The 21,302-nt window shown below is 33.9% G+C and overlaps 1 protein-coding gene and 1 pseudogene across 1 annotated transcript; both read left to right on the forward strand.

Annotated features, from left to right (window-relative positions):
• Nucleotides 1-8,488: 8,488 nt before the first annotated feature.
• LOC148587138 (B3 domain-containing protein At2g36080-like) lies at nucleotides 8,489-8,935 on the forward strand. Its single transcript, XM_088514506.1, has one exon. It carries the CDS (start codon nucleotides 8,489-8,491, stop codon nucleotides 8,933-8,935), a length of 447 nt encoding a protein of 148 aa, XP_088370632.1.
• A 3,755-nt stretch (nucleotides 8,936-12,690) lies between these two features.
• On the forward strand, nucleotides 12,691-14,563 carry LOC148587139 (uncharacterized; annotated as a pseudogene).
• The last annotated feature ends 6,739 nt before the right edge of the window (nucleotides 14,564-21,302 follow it).

Here is a 21,302-nt window from a genome sequence, read left to right on the forward strand (position 1 = left end):
GGTTCAAAGTGAGAGAAAACCAAAGTTCAGGGGGCCTAAATGAGAGTTTTGAAAATTCAGGAGGGGTTTTTCAAATTGGCTGGAAGTTCAGGGGGGCTTTCTGAAATTTTCTCTTTTTATTTTTTAATTTTTTTTTAATTTTATTTTTTAATTTTTTTTTAATATTATGCTCAAAACAACGTCGTTTTGGGTTGGGTGGTGATGTAGTTTTGAAGCCCAAAACGGTGTAGTTTTGGAGTCCAAAACGACGTAGTTTAATGTTAAAATGGTCCAAAGTGAGAGAAAACCAAAGTTCAGGGGCCTAAGTGAGAGTTTTGAAAATTCAGAGGGAGTTTTTCAAATTGACTGGAAGTTCAGGGGAAGCTTTCTGAAGTTTCCCCTTTCTTTCTTTTTTTCCAGGCCAACCATCATGCACTTCCCTCACGAGAACTGCAGATTCAAGCTGTCAGATACAAATGGGCTAACCGCCCCCAACAAAAACCAACTACCATAAGATTAAAGACAATGGAAGTTTCTCAAGTAATTATAGGAGTCTCTTTTGTGTTTCTCTTGAGTCCCTTCAAGAATGATGTGGCAATTAAAATTACCATTTGATTAAAATCCAATAATAATCAATCACAAGCTTAATGGTGATTTTAATAACAATATTATTCTTGGAGGGACACAAGAGAGACTTGTAGCTTTACTCGAAGTTTCCCCTTTCCCCCCTCTCGCTTTGAATAAAACTAAAAACACTGGAAGCTCGATTTGGCTTGGCTATAGGATTGAACTTTATAAAGCTTGATCTACCTTTCTCCGTTAGATCCACTTGACACACGCCTCTCTACTGTGCTCACTGGAGCGTGGCTCTCACGCTCCTATAGGTAGATATATATATTTTGAGAAGAGCGTGATTTTGGAGATGTTTTGAGGAACCTCTATTTGAGGTGTTGGGTGTAAAATAGTGGAGAAACAGAAGTGAAGGTGAGGCGTTTGATAAAAGGTTTGAAAGAGTAAGAACAACTCTTGTAGAGCCTTCTCGGAGCACTGCCAATGTGGGCTGTGGGCTAAGCCCACACTGGCGGTACTGCCACCAAGGGAAGAGAAACCAAGTCTAGGAACAAAGGCAAAGGCATTAGCTAATAGGCTCTGATACCAAGAAAATTTTAGGAAGAAACTCTGTTTTGGTTAACTTTCCAAAGCAGAGAATTTCATTCTTAGAAATTGTTTTAATATTTATATTGCTAACATACATGCAAGAGAAAATATATATATATATATATATATATATATATATATATATAGCGTGCAACTTGCAAAGCACAAAAAGGAGACAAAAAGTATTTTTTATATTTAATTATTATTTTAATATTTTAAATTTATTTTATTATTTTATTCATTAAAAAAAATGCCCACCCTTAGTGAACATCCTGGATCCGCCACAGGAGTGCTCCAATAGTGTTACTGTTTTGTGGGTTTATGTGTGTTGGTCTTTATTTTCCCTGAGGGCCTATAAATTATTATGTTATACCACAATGGGTAATTGGTAATTTAGGCCAACCACAATGACCAATGTTGCATTTATTCTTTATATTTAATGTATTTTTTTTTATTAAGAGTGCCACCTGTCATTATTTTATTGGTATTGACGTGATACACTAATGGAATCTTGGTAAGTATTTTAACAAAATTTAAAGGGAAGACTAAATTGTTATTTTAACCTATCCTAAAAAAATTTAAAACTATTTTTTATAATAAGTAATTTATAATTTACACTAACCACGTAATTAATTCTACATTTATCCCTTATCTCTCAATGGCATCCTCTCAAGAATTTCCTAAAATTCATACTCGGAAGTAATTGATTGCGACGTTGAACAAGTCAAATGAAGTTAAAATAGATTTTAGGGTAAAGTCCACATACCCCCCTCAAACTACCATCCAATTGACAATGTCCCCCCCCCCCAACAAAACTTTCAATTGTGACAATGTCTCATCCAAACTATCAAAACATTGATAGTGTCCTCCCAAGACTAGCAATAAGACAAAAATGTTCATATATATATATATATTTCTCAATAAGACAAAAATACCCTTATAAATTCAAAAAAAAAAATTGATTTTTTAAAAAAACGAAAAATTTTAATTTAAAAATAATATTTAAAAAAAAAACAATTTTTTTAAACAAAAAATTTTAATTTTCTTTTTAAACGGAAATTTTTATTAAAAAAAAAAAACTACTTTTTTATTTAGTTTTAAAAAACAAAAAAATTTCATTTTATTAAATGAAAATTTTATTTTTTTTAAACGTAAATTTTTATTTAAATAAAATTATAAAACAAAAAAAATACAAAAAAAAATTTTTAAAAAAAAAACGAAAATTTTCAATTTTTATAAAAAAAAAAAATAAATAAATAAATAAAAAAATTGAAATTTTTTTAATTTTTTTCTTTTAAAATTGATTTAAAAAAAAAAAAAAAAAATTGGCCAACGTTTGGATTTTTTTTTTTTTTGTTAGTTTTAGGTTTTTCCTAGGAGTTTTAGTTTTTTTTTTTTTTTTTTTAATTTTATTTTACTAAGGGTAATTTCCTCATTGGGGGAAACATTGACAATTTTTGGTAGTTTGGGGGAGACATTGTCAATTGAATTGTAAGTTGAGGGGTTATGTGGACTTTCTCCTAGATTTTAACTTCATCCTTGTCCTACAGGATAAAGGAGCAAATTCTTTGATGAGGGAGCTAGTTTGGTGTCGACCACTTTTGGATAACACGTGCTGCTGGCATATTAAATTTTTGAGAAATGCTAGAATGCAATCAAGAGACCACATTTTGCCCATCAAAACCTACGTGGCAACAATTTTAAAATGAAAAAGAATTCTCTCTTCTCTCTCCCTTATCGGCATCATTTCTCTCCTACTAGCTGCAGTTAAACAAACTGCAGTTAAGTTTTTTTATTTTTTAAATGAAAAGACCCACGTTATCCCTTCAGCCCCAAATGAAAAAAAAAAAATCTCCCCCCCCCCCCCAACAGCTCTGCTCTCTCTCCCCCACCCCACTCCTTTGGCTTCTAGCGACGCCCACGCCCACCCACTGCACGAGATCGGAGCCGCCGTCCACTATCCGGTGCTTCTCTCCCCACGCTCCTCTCTCTCTCTCTCTCGGTGACACCCGCTAAACGACACGGTTCGCATTTTCCCTGTCTTCCGATCTCTGATTTTTTGCCACCGACGACGCCCACCCCACGCTATGTTTTGTTTGATTTCGAATAATGTTTTTGTCGATTTTCGTTGGTTGAGTTTTTGTAGATTTTGGGCATTCGGTTGATACCCAAATCCCAATTTGAAATGATGCCGTTTGTTTAACTTAACTGTGAAGATTTTATGAAGATTTTGAGAAATGATTGTGTTTGTCTTAATCATACACAAAACTGACGAACGCCCAGCAGCACCCAACGCCACCACCAATTACCGGCACCACCCCCACCGACAACCCACCACCCAACCAGAAAAGAGGTATTTTTTTTTTCTTTGATTTCATCTGGTATTTCTCACATATCTGCATTATTCTTTATTTCCTATGGTGATTGTGTATAAACATTAATCAAAACTGTTTTGTTTTTTCATGTCCACTTAATTTGACTCTAGCTTAGATGCTCTGTATGTATCCGTAATTTCAATAATATGATCTTCAGCTTTCCCAATTGTGTTCTTATTGAATAAATGCTTTGTGCAGACATACTATGAAATGGAGCATGCCCAAAGACCTTGATGCAGCTGCATGGAGAGATCATAGATATGGACGAATGCATGATAAAGACAATAGGCAATTTTGGGTTGTATAGAAAAATGTGAATTTCTGCTACGCTTGGAATTTGCCAACATCTCTAGTGTTAATGACTTTTGTTGGTGTTCAAAAGTTTAGTTTTAGATGTTTGTGAAGATGTTTAGTACTTGTGATCCAATTTTTACTGGAGTATTGATTGTAATTGTTTTGTTTGGTTATAAATATATACACCACAAATTTATGAAATGGTTCAACCTGATTATGTATATTGTTGCTGGTGTTAGTGAAAATTTAGTCGTGTAATTGAATTTGATTATCATTATGAAGCATCTTGCTTTATTTTATTGTGGATTTTGATGCATAGGTGCAGCTGCCTGTGAAGGTTGAGCAGGTACAAAATTATGGAAAAGGAAAATGGAAATCCTCAATCGTTTAGAGATGGTGGTATTGTTGTGGCTGACAGATTTGGGATGTGATAAAATGGTGTTAATTAGATGAAATAACCACGATTGGGGTTAACATAGAAACTCATGGATTGGGTGTAAATATAATTACTGTGGATAGGAAAACCACGGATCAATGCTGCATAAGCTTTTTCACTATTTTTCATGTGTCAAATTGTCATAACAAACAGATTTAACTCCCATTACATAACAAATTAACTCTCCATTACTTGAGTATCAACTTTCAAGTATTACATAATTTTCAACACACAATAAATATTAACACAAAAAATCAACTTCAAGAAAGGTACATAATTTGTTTTTTTGTCATCATCCTCAAAAGAGGTACAAACATACAAAAAGGTTACAATCCAAGAGTTTTTCAATACTGAAACATTTTGTTCTCCAACTTCTTCATTCTTCTTATCATCAATGCTGCAAAACCCTCCATGTCTACGCTTTTAAGATGGTACAATCGTCATCTGAAGTGTCTTGAAAGAAAAGAGCCCAATTACAAGCTGAATTTGATAGAACAATCTAGTTTAAGGTCAATTACCTCTAACATATTGACAAAGAAGTTAAATATTTTGTGACACTAGCACACGGCCAACCATGAAGAAATCAAAAGCATTCCAAACATGTTCTCTTCAAAAAGAGGACCTTAGGGGTACTGTCAAAACCCAATCCCTGCTAGGCCAAAACAGAAAGCCAGGGCAAAAAAAAAAAAAAGACAAAAAAAGAAAAGAAAAACCAAAACCAAAACAAGAGTAAGCCAAAACTAGAAAATCGAAAACCAACATTTAAGCCAAAAAACAGAGCAACCCACGAAGACCAACATTTGAACTCCATTCAGCCAAACCATAGAGAAAGGAAAACCCAATTTGGTTAGAACTCCAAAATCGGAAAGGAAAACATAAGCCCAAAAGGTTCTTTTTCTTTTTTTTTTTCTTTTTTTTTTTAAGACCAAATATCCATTCGGGAGAAGCTCATCAAATTTCACAATTTACACACAACACCACATTCGGTGGTTACCAAAAAATAAGCCAAGAAATTTACACATTCTCAACAAAAAACCGAAAATCAAAGGGAATAAAATTTTCCAAACTATTGAGTGAAGCAAAACCGAAGCAGGGGAGCAAAACATGACACATGTTAGATATTATAATCGAAACTAGACCCACAAGTTCGTTTAAAATTCAGACTTGAAAAATCCAAGCATCTAAACCTTGAATAACCTCAAAATAGCATCCCTCTTTACAAATCAAACACAAAAGGCACTATCAAGATCTCTTAAACCATGTTAGATATTACAATCGAAAAGAATGGTATAAGAACAGTAAAACCATGAAAAAATCCCATTTCAAACTTCCACTCACCAAATCAGCTGCAAAAGACGGATCTTGACAAAACAATCCTCTGAGCTGGTGCCGTGGGTAGCGTTCGGTCGGCCGGATCTTGGATGGTGGGCGTTGTCGGTGGCGATCCGCGGGTGGAGTTCGGTGGGCGTCGTCGCCGGATTTCGAGCTAATTCTGTGGGTGGGCGTTGCCGATGGTGGTGCTCGAGTGGCGCTCGTTGCCGGAAGTGGATGGTGGTGGGCGGAGGCGGAAGGTCGGGGGAAAGAGAGAGCGGCGTGTGAAGAGTGAGGAGGAGAGGGAAAATGAAAAATGAAACCCTCGCTCGCATGCTTTCAAGTTTTTTTCTCTTTTATTATTATTATTATTGTTTTATTTTTTTTATTTTTGTTAATGGGTTAACCATAGGTTGAGTTAACCAGCCTTAACGGAATTCATTTGCAAAGCCGACAAAGGAGAGAGAGTTTTATTCTTTTTCATTTTAAAACTCCTGCCACGTAGACTGTGAAGAGCAAAATGTAGTCTTCTTAATGCATTCTATCATATCTCTAAATTTTTTTGTAAGCAGTGATGAGTACAGGATTGCTGGAGAAATACTAGAGTTACAAAGGAAGGATTTGTACCTTACAAACACGTGGCAAGGAAATGGACAAAAAAAACACCAAAAAAACAATTATATTTATTTTGTCTTCTTTCTTGCCACATGTGTTTGTAAGGTACAAATCCTTCCTTTGTAACTCTAGTATTTCTCCAGCAATCCTGTACTCATCACTGCTTACAAGGATTCTTTGTAAGTGTTGCAACTCTCAACTCGAAATGATGGGCCTTTTACTGGCAGTGAACTGTTACATGTGAATTGGCGCCTTTCGTACATCCGATGACAAAATATTCATGTAAGGAGATACCAAGCTCAGCGTGCTTTTCTGGTGTTGAAGATCGCAGCCTCTATCAAGTTTGAGAAATTGCGTCTATTTCTGTCTATATTTCACTTTTCTGACTTGTTCAATTTTGTATCTGTTATTTTTTTAAGATTCACTAGAAAATATGACCCAAACATAAATTCTTAATTTTATTCATTTTAATTTACACTTCTAAACATTCTTTTCAAATTTTGTTTTATATTTTTGTTGATCTCTTCTCAACAAAAATATACCCGCCCCGACCTGCCCTGTGCCCAGCCCTACATGTGGCAAGAAAGAAGACAAAAAAAACACCCAAAAGGATTTGTACCTTACATGTGGCAAGAAAGAAGACCAAAAAAAACACCCACAAGAAGACCGAAAAAACGAAGACCAAAAAAACACCCAAAAGGATTTGGGGATTTGTAGAAGACCGAAAAAATTGAAGACTTAAAAAAAACACCCAAAAGGATTTGTAGAGACCGAAAAAACGAAGACTTAAAAAACACCCAAAAGGATTTGTAGAGACCGAAAAAACGAAGACTTAATATTTGTTGCGAAGGATTATTACACGTCACTATATAGGGGGGCCCAGGACACCCCCCACCAACATATTACTTTATCCGGATCAGGATCCACAGAAAATGTTAGAAAAATTGTCAGCCCCCAATTTTGTTAATCTGAGCCGTCCATTGCCGAGAATCTTGATCCACTTTATCCCCCCTGGGCCCCCACCAACGTATCCCATTATAAAACTAGTTGACAATGATTGTACCCCCGGCCATGACTCAGACACACACCCCCGCAAAATTCCAAAAATAAAAACGGCTATGACTCAAAATTCTAGAAATAAAACTAGTTGACAATGATTGCCCCCCGGCTTTGGCGCAATATTCGAACACCCCGGCTATGACCCACACACACATCCCCGCAAAATTCCAGAAAAAGGTGTAAACTATGATTCAACACCCCCCTCCTATATATTTGTTTTAGTTCTTTCTACTTGTGGAAACAGCAAGAAGCAACCTGCAGTGGAGGGTTGGAGCCATATTTTGTCTGTAAGTTTTCTCTATCCAAGCTTGTGTTTGAAAAAAACAAAAAAGGAACTTATCTTGTTAACTTGGCGGAGGTCAATTGTATGTTGTTGAGCAATTGGTTTGCTTGGAGTATGTTTGAAGCCCTGTGTGGCTGAGCTTTTGGCCTTTTGAAAGGCTTGTATTTGTATTTCTTTGTTGGTTGGTTTTGTGTGCTTTGAATGAAATTTCTTATTCATCAAAAAAAAAAAAACTTGGCGGAGGTCGTTGCCGGATAAATGCCGAAGGTGTTTGCCGGAGGTGGTGCCGAAGGTGTTAGCCGGAGGAGTCGCCGAAAGTGGGCCCGGAGGTGTTTGCAGGAGAAAGGCCGGAGGTGGTAGCCCGAGAGATGCCGGAGGATACTGCCGGAGAGACTCCGAAGGAGCGGCCTCTGCGTCCGGATGACGCATGACGGCGGAAGGCAACGATTGCCTGTAGATGCCGCCTTAAGTTTGGTCTGTTTGGTTGCTGAGAAACGTTGGGAAAGGATCAGAAAATGGTGGAGTTTGAAATTTCAAGCGAACTCTCAAGTATTAACTGATGTCTTGGCGGAGAGTTAACACATAATTAACTCAGGATTTCAGCTCATTAACTCAGATGTGCTAATGTTATTGCACACTTGTAGCAAAATGAGCTGAAAATTAATGGTTATAATTTTTTCACACGATTTTTTTTTTTTTGTCAAGTTTGTTTTATATATAATTTTATTTTATTAAAGGGTATTTTTACTCCGTTTTAATGTAAAGACTTTTTCTACCTTTAATTTTTTTTTGATCTTTTATATCATTTGGTATTTTCAGTTTTAACCTAATTCATCTGTGAATATTATGGTGTATGATTTAAATTGTTAAGGTAAAATTAGTTTTATGTTGAATTTTTGTCTTGGATTTTCTTTTGACTCTTTATAATTAATGGTTATAATTTTTTTCAACAGGACGAGTTCAAGCGTGTAGTCCACCATGGCAGCAGGTAGATGTGAAGATCATGGAAACAGAGAAATGTGTTCAAAATGCATTTATAGGGATCTTATATCTCAAAATGAACTGTTTTCGAAGACTTTGTCAAAAACTGACACTGGGCATAAGGTGTATATACAGAAGCAATATGAGGAAATATTCTTTTCTTCAGCTTTTGGTTTTCCTTCGATTACTGACGGGGCAGAGACAAGAATGGATGTTACTTTTTATGATACGAAGGAAAAAAAACCTTGGAAGGTTGGTTTTTTGAAAAGTGCTGATCAAAGATCCCATCTCACCCAATGGAGCGACTTTGCTCGTCTGAAGAATTTAAGTAAGGGAGACGTGATCACATTTTATGAGCTCAAGACCAACGAAGGAACGTTCCTCATGATTGGAGTGCAGAAAGAAGGTTTTATTTTTGGCGAAGAGTTCACCACCGGACCGTGAAGATTTTATTTTTGTCGAAGTTTGTGTATTTGTTTTATCTCAGAAATTAATCTTGATGGTTGCTTTGAGCTATATATATATATATATTATGGGTAATAAAGTGATTATTAATTGGTTAGTAATCACGTAAGCCTATATATCCTACTCCAACTTGTTATTTCTTTCTAGTAATTGAATGATGATGGAATGTTGACTTCAAGAGTTGTTTTTTTTATTAATCTGACTTGGAAAGGAGATGCTGTAATCTCGCTGTTTAAAGATATGATATTATTAACAACAATTTTCAATTCAACGCATGTGGACCAGAGGACATGCATGTCGTCTAGGAGAATGCTTTTTTGCATTCTACCCACCATCTCCTCTCTCTACTCTTTTTCTTTTTTCTTTTTTTGAAAAAATCAAAATGATGAAGTGAAGATGGTGGGGAGATGGTGGGCAGAATGAAGTGAAGCATCTCAAAATACAAGTTGTGGACCAGTTAATTCAACACATGTGGACAAGAGGACATGCACTCTCGCTCTTTTTAGCTAGAAACTCATGGAAACAAACAAGTCTCCTAAACAATAAACATAAACTGTACACCTACACAAGGCAAATGATTCAAATCCCAAGATAACCTATACACCCTCAGCCCTACTGAACAAGACAGAAACAGTTAAATGATCAGGCCTCGCGATCGATATAGACATGTTAAATTTTGTCCTGACAATTCCATTAATGAATAGCGTACAATGATTTATTTAACTACGCTACCCCGTCAATATTTTTCATGAAATTCTCTTCCTGATGCATCAGTCTAACCGCCATCACTTCATTGAATAAGTGGTGAGATTATAAAGTACAATACAAGGCTATTAGAATTTGATGAACTTGACACCCATATTTATGCCATGTTTAATTCTAATTGCACTGTATATATGATCGTTTAACACCACTTAATACCATCTTCTTCTTTTTTTACTTTTTTCTTGCCCGAAATTGTCGGTGGTAATTATTCTGATCAGGTGACAAAATTAAGAAATTAATTCATGCAATAAATATAGAAGAATTGTTGATACAAAGGAAAGGCTCACCTTTGCTGTCGGCAAATCTAGAACAAGCGTACGTCTTGGTTGCCACTACCAACTCCTATTAATGGGCCGACCCCTTAAAAGGCATTCTCTATATTTTATGTATTTGATATTTCTTAATGCAGCAGAAATGTCATAAATAGAATAATATTGAAATCAAAATATAATGTACTCTACTCTAAAATGCCAGTTTAACATCAATCATATTGAATAAATGTGTTAGCAAAAGACCCACGATTCTTCTCTACATTCTGAAAAAAGCGCATGTCAATTGACACTTCCATTTAATTTGAATGCAATGAATTTTATGTAACGCCCCAATATTTGGGCTTGCAAATATTAAAGTCATGACACTGCAACTTTAGAAAATATAATCTTACAGTGGAGTATGTATAATTTTACAAAAATAGGAGAATTGTTGATACAAAGGAAAGGCTCACATTTGCTATTGGCAAATCTACAAAAAGCATACATGCAGTTTGGTTGCCACTAGGACCACTAGCAACTCCTAGTTCAAATCGAAAGCCTAGTGGATGGCCTCCATCTCCTAAAGGAGTTCTGCTATGCGGTTGCCAAAAATTTGGCAGCCTAGCGTAAGACATATATTAAAATAATAATAATAATAATATATATATATATTTTTGGTTAAATTTCTATGAGTTAATATTTAGTTTTTAATGCTTCAAAATTGATTTTTGGATTCAAAACTAAAATTTAGGGGTAGAAGGTTAACCCTTTAGGGATGGTATCACCTAAAATGGATTCGATCATCTTAAATTTGGTGCTAATACTTCAAATTTGGATTCCCCTTTAATTTCTCTCTTCTTCAATTTTTTTTTTTTTTTTTTTTTTTTTAAAAAAAGTGAAATGTGTGACACAGCCGGAAATCTCTATTCCTCCTAAAGCGCCCAATGGGCCGACCCCTTAATAGGCATTCTCTATGGTTTATGTATTTGATATTTCTTAATGTAGCAGAAATGTCATAAATAGAATAATATTGAAATCAAAATATAATGTACTCTACTCTAAAATGTCAGTTTAACATTAACCATATTGAATAAATGTGTTAGCAACCCATGATTTTTCTCTACATTCTGAAAAAAGCCATGTCAATTGACACTTCCATTTAATTTGAATGGAACAAATTTTATCTACTAGTTGTTGAGAATGTTGAGTCTTACATTGAAAAAATATATATAAAAAATAGTACTTAATATACTTAAGTGGACCAAAGCCCATTAGCTTAAGCTTTTTGGTTAGAGTGATGTTCAAATATGTATATTAATGTACTATTGGTAAAAACACTCAAATTGTTTATCTCTCTAACAAGTGATATCAGAGTCATGGTTAGCTTTTGCATCTAGTTTAAGAGTTGCACTCTGTGGTCCTCAAGGCAACTCTTGATGCTTGAAACTATAAAAAGACTCACAGAAAAAGGGGAATTGAGTCAATGTGAAAGAGACTTACAAGTGAATGTGAGATTATTAGAAGTGTACTTATAAGTGTTGAGTTTCACATTGAAAAAGTATTAAAAAAAAAAAAAGTAATTAATGTACCTAAGTGAACTTATGCCATTAACTTAGGCTTTTAAACTAAAATAATATATATAACCTTTCAAATAGTTTATATTTTACGCGCCAATAATGCCAATGGCCTTTATGGCAAGAACATTAGTGCATGTACATTTGCAGTCGAGCTAGGAAGGGTCCATGAAATTTTATGCATTAAGAAATTAATCCTATTTTCCAAGACCAGTGAGATGTGAAAAATAAGAAGAATACAGAATAACAAAGATAAGCAATCACACACGACACAAAGATTTAAGTGGTTTGGTTTAGCAAACTTACATCCACTGGCAGAGACAACCCGAATAAAATCCACTATCGAAAGATGGAATACAAAAATAGTAGAGATAAAATCACTTAGATCACCAAGCTCCAATACACCCAAATCTCACTATCACACAAAAGAGATTATTCCCAAAATAGAATACAAAAGACAGATGTATAAACTCTTCTTTTACTAGAACAAATAACAGCTGATCTTTATTTTCTTCTCTCATTCTGCAGCATATTTTTCTTTTAATCATTTGTTTTTAGCTTTTCCAAAAATCACCAAAAAGAAAAAACTGTAGCAGTCCTTATACTTTCTTCTCTCAAAATCTCTCTTTTTCTTTTCGCTTTGGTGCTCACATATATTGCACTTACACTCGAACAAGAGAGCCGGATCACGCTTTTATGGAGCATGAAAGTCGGTTGCTCTCACCTTTTCCAAAGAACAAGAAAAGCTAAAGTGGTCCACACAATCCAACTTTAAAAAAAGACTCCAAAACGGATGCACAAGACAAATCCAAGTACTGCTTTAAAAAAAAAAAAAAATAGTTGGGCCCACTCTAAATTCAAGTTACACTCAACATTATGTACCACCCATATATATGACACATCAACGCATTTTATTCCTAGTTCTGTGTGGAAAAGGGTCGACAGAAGTCTCTCCTTCAGATGAAGTTTTTCTTCCCTTCCATTGATTACACCTAAAAAAGAATCTTAGGCAACCTTGGAGTGGAAAATAATCATAGCCTTCTTTCCTCTCTAAGTGCAAAAGAACTTGTCAGCTGACTCTAGGGGCTAGCCTCTTCCCTTCAGCCTTCAACTCTCTCTCTCTCTCTCTCTCTCTCTCTCTCATATGACCTTAATGGGTGTACGTAGATTAAAGGTCATAGAACTAAATATTAGCAGTTGCATCGCAACCACGTTAGCAAAATGCAAAAATTACTTTTAAATATTTACATTGCATTCATATCGTATTTTTATTAACCGCATCATTGCGGTTATTATGGCTATCAAATATGGTTATTATCGAGTATCCACATTTTATGTAATTGACCTATATTAATCTCTTGAACCTTCTTTGAGTCTATATTATAAACTATTTTAAACGATCTTGAAAATAATTTAGCTAGTTTATGGTGTTTTGGACTTGTTTTAATTTTATTTAAACCTAAATGTTTTAAAAATGTATTAATTTCATATTACTTTTGCTTTTTTGCCCAAGTGAATGAGTGAATTGTAAAGAAGAAAACCTAAAACAATATAAACATAACATATACTTAATACAAAAAATGACATTGTTTTGGTTAAAATATATTATAATGTATATACAAAAAAATATTATATATAAAGGATATCTAAATGCAGTTCGCATACCCTGAAATCGCTATCCGCATTCATCTCCACATATACAGATAGTTGCATATAGCAATATTCACCCGCATGTATACCCTTAATATTAAGGTAAGAGGCAGAATTTGTGGATACTATTATATGCCACACATAACACTCTTGATTTTGTTATTTATTATAAAAAATTATAGTAAGTTGTGATAATTTATATCACTTGAGCCTTGTTCGTTCAAATTTATTTTCTTATCTACAAAATTTAGCCAATGACAAATTGGTGATGCATGAGTCAACTCAACTATTCAGAAAAATCTTGGTGATTTGAGTCATTGACCACCAGATTGGCTGTTTGCATACGCATTCATTTGTGAATGATTATCCTGAAGGAACCTCAATAATTGATTTTTCGGCTTGACACAAAATTGTACGCTTGTACAGATATTACTTGATGTTGTTTCAGTATTCAACATGGTTTCTTATCTCTCCCAGAAGAAGCAATATATAAAGATAAACCAGGAAGGAATTGAGGTTGGTCTGCACCTCTTTAGGTTCTACTAATTCTCCTAGTCAATATTTGACTCTTTTAGATGCCTTTTTGTTTATAAGTTGGTTTTTTGTTTTATTTTATTTTCATTTTTCCGCCTCTTGCATGTCTTGCTATTACCCATGCAGGTCTTCAGGGAGTTTTATCCAATCAATGAGGAATTTGTCACCCTAGAGTATGTATGGAAATCAGATAAGTTTGTATTACTTGAGAGAATGCATGAGAGCAAGACTGGAAGTCAAGAGGGTGATCTTAAAAAAGAGGCTTCTTTAGGAGCATTGACTGTAAAGTATCAAAGTATTGAGTCTTTTCTTGAAGGTAAGCATTTCCATTGCCTTCTTCTCGCCCTCACCCCTCCTCCCCTCCCTCAACTCCCCTCCTCCTCTTTCCTCCTTTATTTTCTAGAAAAATCAGCTTCAGGTGCAATTGCACGTTCTACACGCCTTACATGCAGCTACCTATGGGGCAAAGATATCCTGGTTCATTCATATGCTTTTCGTATTCTGATGTAGTAAGTTTGATATTGCTGTCTATTTTGTTCATCAAGTCATCACTAAACAGTGGCTGTCTATGCCACTCGTGAATGTGGATATTCATGGTGAAATGTGGCTTTATTGCATAATTTAACACTGGTTTTCTCCTGTCTGCTGTTTAATGGGGGTCTTGGTGTCTATTATTTTTTACCAAGTGATGACTCTTTTGTAGATGATGAACTTGTTCCAGATAGTGGGGATGCAGACCAAAGGCTGAGAAAGGTCCATCACACATCAAGGACGACAAGACTGATTTGTTGGCAGACCATTCCATGCAGATTGGCAATGGGAAGGCAGTCTGAAGTTTGTACATAGGAAAAATTATAGTTTACTTCTTTAAAGTTAGCAGTGTTTTTTAATTTAAACATTAAAGTTTTAATTTTTGCAATTCACCTCTACAAAGTTTCAATTTTTTTTTTTTTTCAATTCGACTAATATTATCCTAAAATTTTCATATTGCCCCTAATCATTTTTTTTTTTTTTTTTTTTATGAAAAAAAAAACAAATTTGGGAGTGGAAAGGCCATATGACCAAAGGGTTGGCTACAGCCACCTCGAAATTTTTTATAAAATTTTTTTATAAAAATAAAATAAAAGTAAAAATTATGGGCAATATGAGAAGTTTTTGATACAAATGATCAAATTGCAAAAGTTTGAAACTTTGGAGGGATAAATTGCAAAAATTGAAACTTTGGTATTCGAATTAAAAATCACTGTCAACTTTAGAGGGGTAAAAAATAATTTTCCCTTTTACAAAAGTAGGAGATGGTTTTGTCAATGAAACTATCCTGAGGAATGCTACTACCCACCATCTCCCCACCATCTCTTCACCTTGTCATCTTGATTTTTTCAAAAAAAAAAAAAAAAAAAAGAAGCAGAGAGAGAAGAGATGGTGGGGAGATGGTGGGTAGAATGAAGAAAAGCATATCTTACTATCCCTAGCAAGAAACTCCTGCAGGAAGGTGGTTTGCTTGCAGACTCAAGGTCGTCAAATTCTTTGAAAATTAACTCTGGATCAAGAAAAGTAGCTTTTGCCTCGGTGAAAAATCCTCCATTACCAGCCACAACCAATGGTGTGGTGTCAAGGAAGATCCATTTTTCAGTTTGCTTACTGGTAGAAATGTAAACAACAGTCTCTTCTAGTTACTGGTCAGTTTAACAGTCAATTTTTTTTTTTGAAAGTAATAAATATAATATTCTTCTAGACAACTCTTGGCTTGGTGTGTGAAGTTTTTGCTTCTTCACAAACTGAAAACAATTTCATGCACGCCAAAGAGTAAGCCCCACGTAAAATCAACAACGAAATCAAGAGCCGACAAACAAAAGGAAAACATCAGTCCCTCAAGTCCAACTTCAAGCACGCAAAAGCAGCCGCCCGCAAGAAAATCATCTCCTCCTTTTGTTACTGTGGCAGGCAGTCCACTGTGTTGCTGCGTTTTCTTTTTGAAGAATCCATAGCGATCCACTGAAACTGTTTTCTTACAAGGGTTGATCATTTTTGCAGAAAGAAAAACAAACTTTCATTTTCAATTCATGTTTGCAACTCAAATGAGCTAACTCAACTCTCTAGTTGTGATTATGGTTCTTGATCTCCTTTGTGGCTTAGCTTCTGTTGTGGCTAAAGCTAAGGTCCTTTGTTTGTAGTTGCTCTGTTTGTTGCTTTGAATGTAAAATTCAACCCAATCCAACTCGTTTGGGATACCTGACTCAAACATTTTTTTTTCAACCAACTCAAAATGTTTTTTCATGTTTGAATTCATTTTATTTGGAGAAAAAAAAAAAAAAAAACCCCCATAAAAAACTCACCCAAACATGAATTTTGAAATATATTCAATTTTTTCAAATTATAATTTACCGTGTTTCTGTTTCTAAACCATTCAAAAGCTTTGTTGTGGGTAAAGATCACCGGTGAGTAGAGTACCCCAGTCCCCATATCCTTAATTGAGTCGACCCATTTCAAATTTCTCTTGGAGACTTCAACCTTTTCTTGAGCTCACCCTGTTCTCTATCATAAACCAACCCGGCCCAATACTCTGTCGCTGCAATACATAAAGCACTGATATTACCCCTCCAAACCTAGACACTCCCCACATGGGTCAGCACCAAAACCTTCAAACAAGCTCTGTTTTCACCTTAACATGACCTTAATTAAGAGTACTGTCAGCATTTTTCCTAAAGCCTCTCCCCTCCTCTGAATATAGGAAAAATTCTTATTTTCTTTTTCTGAAGACAGAGAGAGAGAGAGAGAACGAGGGGGCGAATAGTCGGAGCTAGCAGGAATGGATTTGATTCCTTAAAATTTATTTATTTATTTCTGGTTACTTCATAAGTTGGTGAAAAGTAGCTAGCAACGCCGTTACGCCGACTTGCATGGGGTTCATGGATTGGTGCTTCATGCCGTCATGGTAGTGACGATATCATTGCATAACTCCAAGATGATCAGCAGATCTGACGTCAGGTTATTTTATAATTAGAACTATACGGAAGAATAGAGGACATTTTTATGCACGATACTCTGGCTCCGTTTATTTTACCATAATTTTGGCATTATACTATTCATCCCCTTTTTTTCATTTTTTAATATTTTTTTTATTTTTTATATCATATCAATCATTTTTTTATTATTAATCAAATAAAAAAATTACTATAAAACAAAAATTTTTAATTTTTTCATACCAAATATTCTTACTTTTTTACTTTTCTTTAAAAAAAATATTCTTACTTTTTTTTTTTACATCAATTATTTTTTGCTACAATATCGAACTAAAACTAAAATAAAATTGTTTGTCCCTGCTTTTGGTTTTCCTTCTGTTAATGTTAATGAAGGTGCAGAGACAAGAATGGATGTTACTTTTTATGATACCAAGGAATAAAAAACCCAAAGGCTTCCACCGTAACTGAATGAAGATGAATTTGTGACCAAGGAACAAGCCAGCTATGATCTTATTAAACCAAAAATAAAAAATAAAAAAGCCTTTGGGTCTTGGATGTGGATGATGTGCGGACGGTCTCTATTCTAAAAAACATGAGGAGCTTTTTAGCCAGGTAAATGGGCTTTTGAAGATGGGCCTTAAGTTGTCCATCTTATGTGATGCTCAGTTTCAATCCTCTTCTTCTCCTTCTGGAAAGGCTTACCAGTTTGCTAGCCATGTAAATTGATCCATCGCTTCTGTCTTCTACCATCTTTCTCTATTTCAGCATTATTTTCTGTGATATTATTCTTTTTATTAGATATATAATTTATACGTACTGTGCATGAGAAAAAGTGTTAATTATATACTAGTGTCATGTTTAAACAGCATGAAAAAAATGTACGATTATATACACTTAATTGCGTTTTTAAAAATTACATTTTTATTAATTATATTTAACATCGATATCTTTTCAGACCAAAATTGAAATTACGTATGTACCATGATCTTTCTATTATTTTTACCTTAAAATCTACCCCCAAAAAAAAGGGATTATTATCGTGGACATCAATGGACCCAACTTTGAATTGTATATCGCGACAGATTTTTTTCAAAAAAGTGTTTTAGCATTGCCTTTCCTTTGGGTCTTGGGCTTTTTGGAGGCCCTACACTAGAAGTGATAGCCTTTTGATTCGAAAAGGATAAGCCTTTCAATAAAAGGAGGCTTCTTGGTTGTACTGTAATTTGAATAGAACCCAAATAAATAAATAAAATAAAATAAAATAGTGCTAGACCTATGACTCGTCTATAACCCTTTTACAACCACTCGTCTATAAGCTATAACCCTTTTACAACCTTTTGAAATGTGTTGATTGTCGAGTATTAAAAAAAATAATGTTGCATTTATTCTCACTTGGTTACACTTAATTTTTGCATATTCATAGGTGATTTTTAAACCCACAATTAGATTAATTCAATAGATATCCATCTCATATGAATTTTTAATCTAATGGTAGTTTTAAAACCACCTACGGATGTGGGAGAATGGATGTAATTATAAATAAGTGGAAGTAAGTATAACATTATTTATTAAAAAAAAAAAAGTTTACATTCAAAATAATTGAGTTCTTTTTAAGTTTCATAAAAATTTTACAAATATAAATGAGCAATATTGATTGCCATAAGGAACACCTTCCAAGTTCCTTGAGTTTTTAGAACATATTAGAGATTGTGTTTAAAAAAGTAGAACTTTTAAAGTCAAAAGTAGCTTTTAATTTTAATATTTTTCTAAAAGTGCGTTTTAAACAAGTCAAATAAGTACTTTTAATTTTTTTTTTTTTACCAAATAAATAGCTTTTTAAGCTTTCTAACTCAATTTAAGTTGTTTCACAAGATCGTGAAGATATTGCATGAATGCTAAGTCACATTGATTTTTTAATTTACAAGGCTGAACTATATAAGCCACTACAAAAAAGAAAAAAAAAAATCTAATTATAACTTGGACTAAAGTTTTTTTAGTACAGTGCAAATGTGACTACATTTTTCTTGAATTGTGACAATGGGCATTTCAACCTCAATAGGGATTTTAAAAAGAACTAAAGACACAAAAGAGACTTTGTGATGAAGTGATACAAAAAGGAAGCCTCTAGACCATAGAATTTATATGTTCCTACATATTCTATTCATAAATACTCGTTGCTTTTGAGCTTAACTTTATTGTTCGTGAAGTGACCTTATGATAGGAACAAATTAATTATATCGTATAAAATAATATTTGAAGCTTTAAATTATTAAATTCATAATTAAAATGCAAAGAGTAGTGAAATATTAATTAAATAATTAATTTATCATCGACTTAACCTTTAAATAATTTTATGAGTTAAATACATTTTAGCCCCATGTGGTTTAACAATTTTCTTTTTTTCTCCTTCGGTTTTAATTTGTATCACAAATAGAATTTGAGTAATGGCAAAAAACGAAGATAATACTTCCGTCTAAATTCCATCCAAAACTTGACGGAAAGCCACGTCAGCACCGTTAAAAAATTGACACGTGTCCATATATTAATTAAAAATATAAAATTAAAATTTTTAAATTTTAAAAAATTAAAAAATTATAAATTAAAAAAAAAAGGGGGGGGGGGGGGGGGGGGAAGGAGTGGCTCGAGCCATCCCTTTCATCCTTGGGGATGGCTTGGCCAATCCCATGGCCTTTGGGGGTGGTTTGGCAAACCCCAGTTGTTTTGTTTTTTTAAAATTTTAAAATTTTTTATAATTTTAAATTTTAAATTAATATATAGATACCTGTTAATTTTTTAATAATGCTGATGTAGTTTTTTTATCAAATTTTGAATAAAATTTAGATGAAGGTATAATTTCCTTTTTTTGCCATTAATCAAATATCATTTATGATACAAATTGAAACTAAAAAGACAAAAAATAAAATTGTTAAATTGTATAAGAGGAAAGGTATTTAACCCTAATTTTATTTCAAATACTTAACAATGATTTACGAGAAGGGAAGATAGGGTTCGATGTCCGAGGTTGAGTTCATCATAGAATGGTGGGCCACCTGGAGGTATGGCTCTTACGTTGCGTTATCATGTCCCCACGATGGAGGGGGGGTGGGGACTTTTTATTTTCTCAAAAAGCTGAACAGAACTTTCAAGAAGAACATCATGATATTTACAAACTTTTGATTTTTTCAGCCAATGCACATCCACTCTCGATTTAATAAGATAGCTGACCAATCAAATCCGCGAAACACGTGTCGATCTCTCCTAGGATCTTAGATTAACTCTTTCACTGTTCTTAATCTTTGCGTGTCGACTTCTCACATGATTAAATCTTGTTGGAATAGTTTTTGGTATGACAAGACCGGTGATAAACTACTTACAAAATAATAATAAAAAATTATTACGGGAACGATCTCTTCTAGAATTATAAACACTTTGATACTTAAATTATCATAATATTTGGAATGAAGAAAAGGTAAGAAATTAGGGTTCATGTGGTGGGAGAGAGAAACTCTGAGCCGGAGACTTGGAGTATACATCTTGGGATGCATATCCCTCTTTATGGGAGATATGGGATAATTGTTATCCATATAATTATGAAAAAGATAAAAGTATAGTAGGACCTATGGTGGATTTTATTCTCAAATCATTCTACATGATATCTCATAATTATCATGCAATTAATATTTGTTAATTAAGAGGGAATAAGAAATGATTTAGTAAAATAATTACTTAGAAAACTAGAAACTCGAATACGTCAATGAAACTGCATGCTTCAAATCCCATAAAATATGAACATAATTTACTTTAAATATAATTATTCATTTGACCGCTTTTTTTTTGTTTTTTTTTTTTCGTATTTACTAATTAAATGGTTAAGTTTAGTACTTTTTACAAACTAAATTTGTTAGAATAGTTGGTGAGTTAATATATATCATAGAAGAAAAAATTAGTAATGATCAGAGACTTGTTGAAGAAGGAACGAGTTGCATCCAAGCAGCCCTAGTGGAAGGTAAGGAGCATGGTGTCGGCAGGGGCGGCCGGAATTACTAAAATTTGAGGTATGAGTGAACTAAACTAAAAAGAAAATACTTTGAAAGGTAAGATTTTAATTTTAAGAAATTATAGAAATAATTAAAAAAAAAAAAAAAAAAAGATGCGCATTGAGATTTTGGGGCTTAACATAATTCCGCCCCGGCTATGGGAGCATAATGGCAAAATTGCGTTTTTGAGTCGAAAGATGCATAAAAGAGTAATGCTACAAGTTTTTCTTGTATTTCTCTAAAAATGATGTGATTTTTAAAATCACAATTGAACTTGTGATTAATCACTATTAAATTTTGATCAAATAGTGATGTTAAAAGTCACATTATTTTGTCCCAAAGCAATAGCTCAATTGGCTGGGACCACACCTAATGAAGCGGAGGTCACTAGTTCGAATCCCCCCCTCTCTCTTGTGCGGACATGTAAACAAAAAAAAAAAAAAAGTTCCATCATTTTTTAAGGAACATAAGAGAGACGGCATGAAATAACCAAATTCAATCAATCAAGGCATATTTCAGCATGGATAAAGTTTTCCTTCAAACTGGGTTAGAGGAATTTTCTTTAAACCTAG

The sequence above is a fragment of the Corylus avellana genome, chromosome 3, assembly GCF_965113065.1.
Source record: "Corylus avellana chromosome 3, dhCorAvel1.hap1.2, whole genome shotgun sequence".
Classification (NCBI taxonomy): Eukaryota; Viridiplantae; Streptophyta; class Magnoliopsida; order Fagales; family Betulaceae; genus Corylus; species Corylus avellana.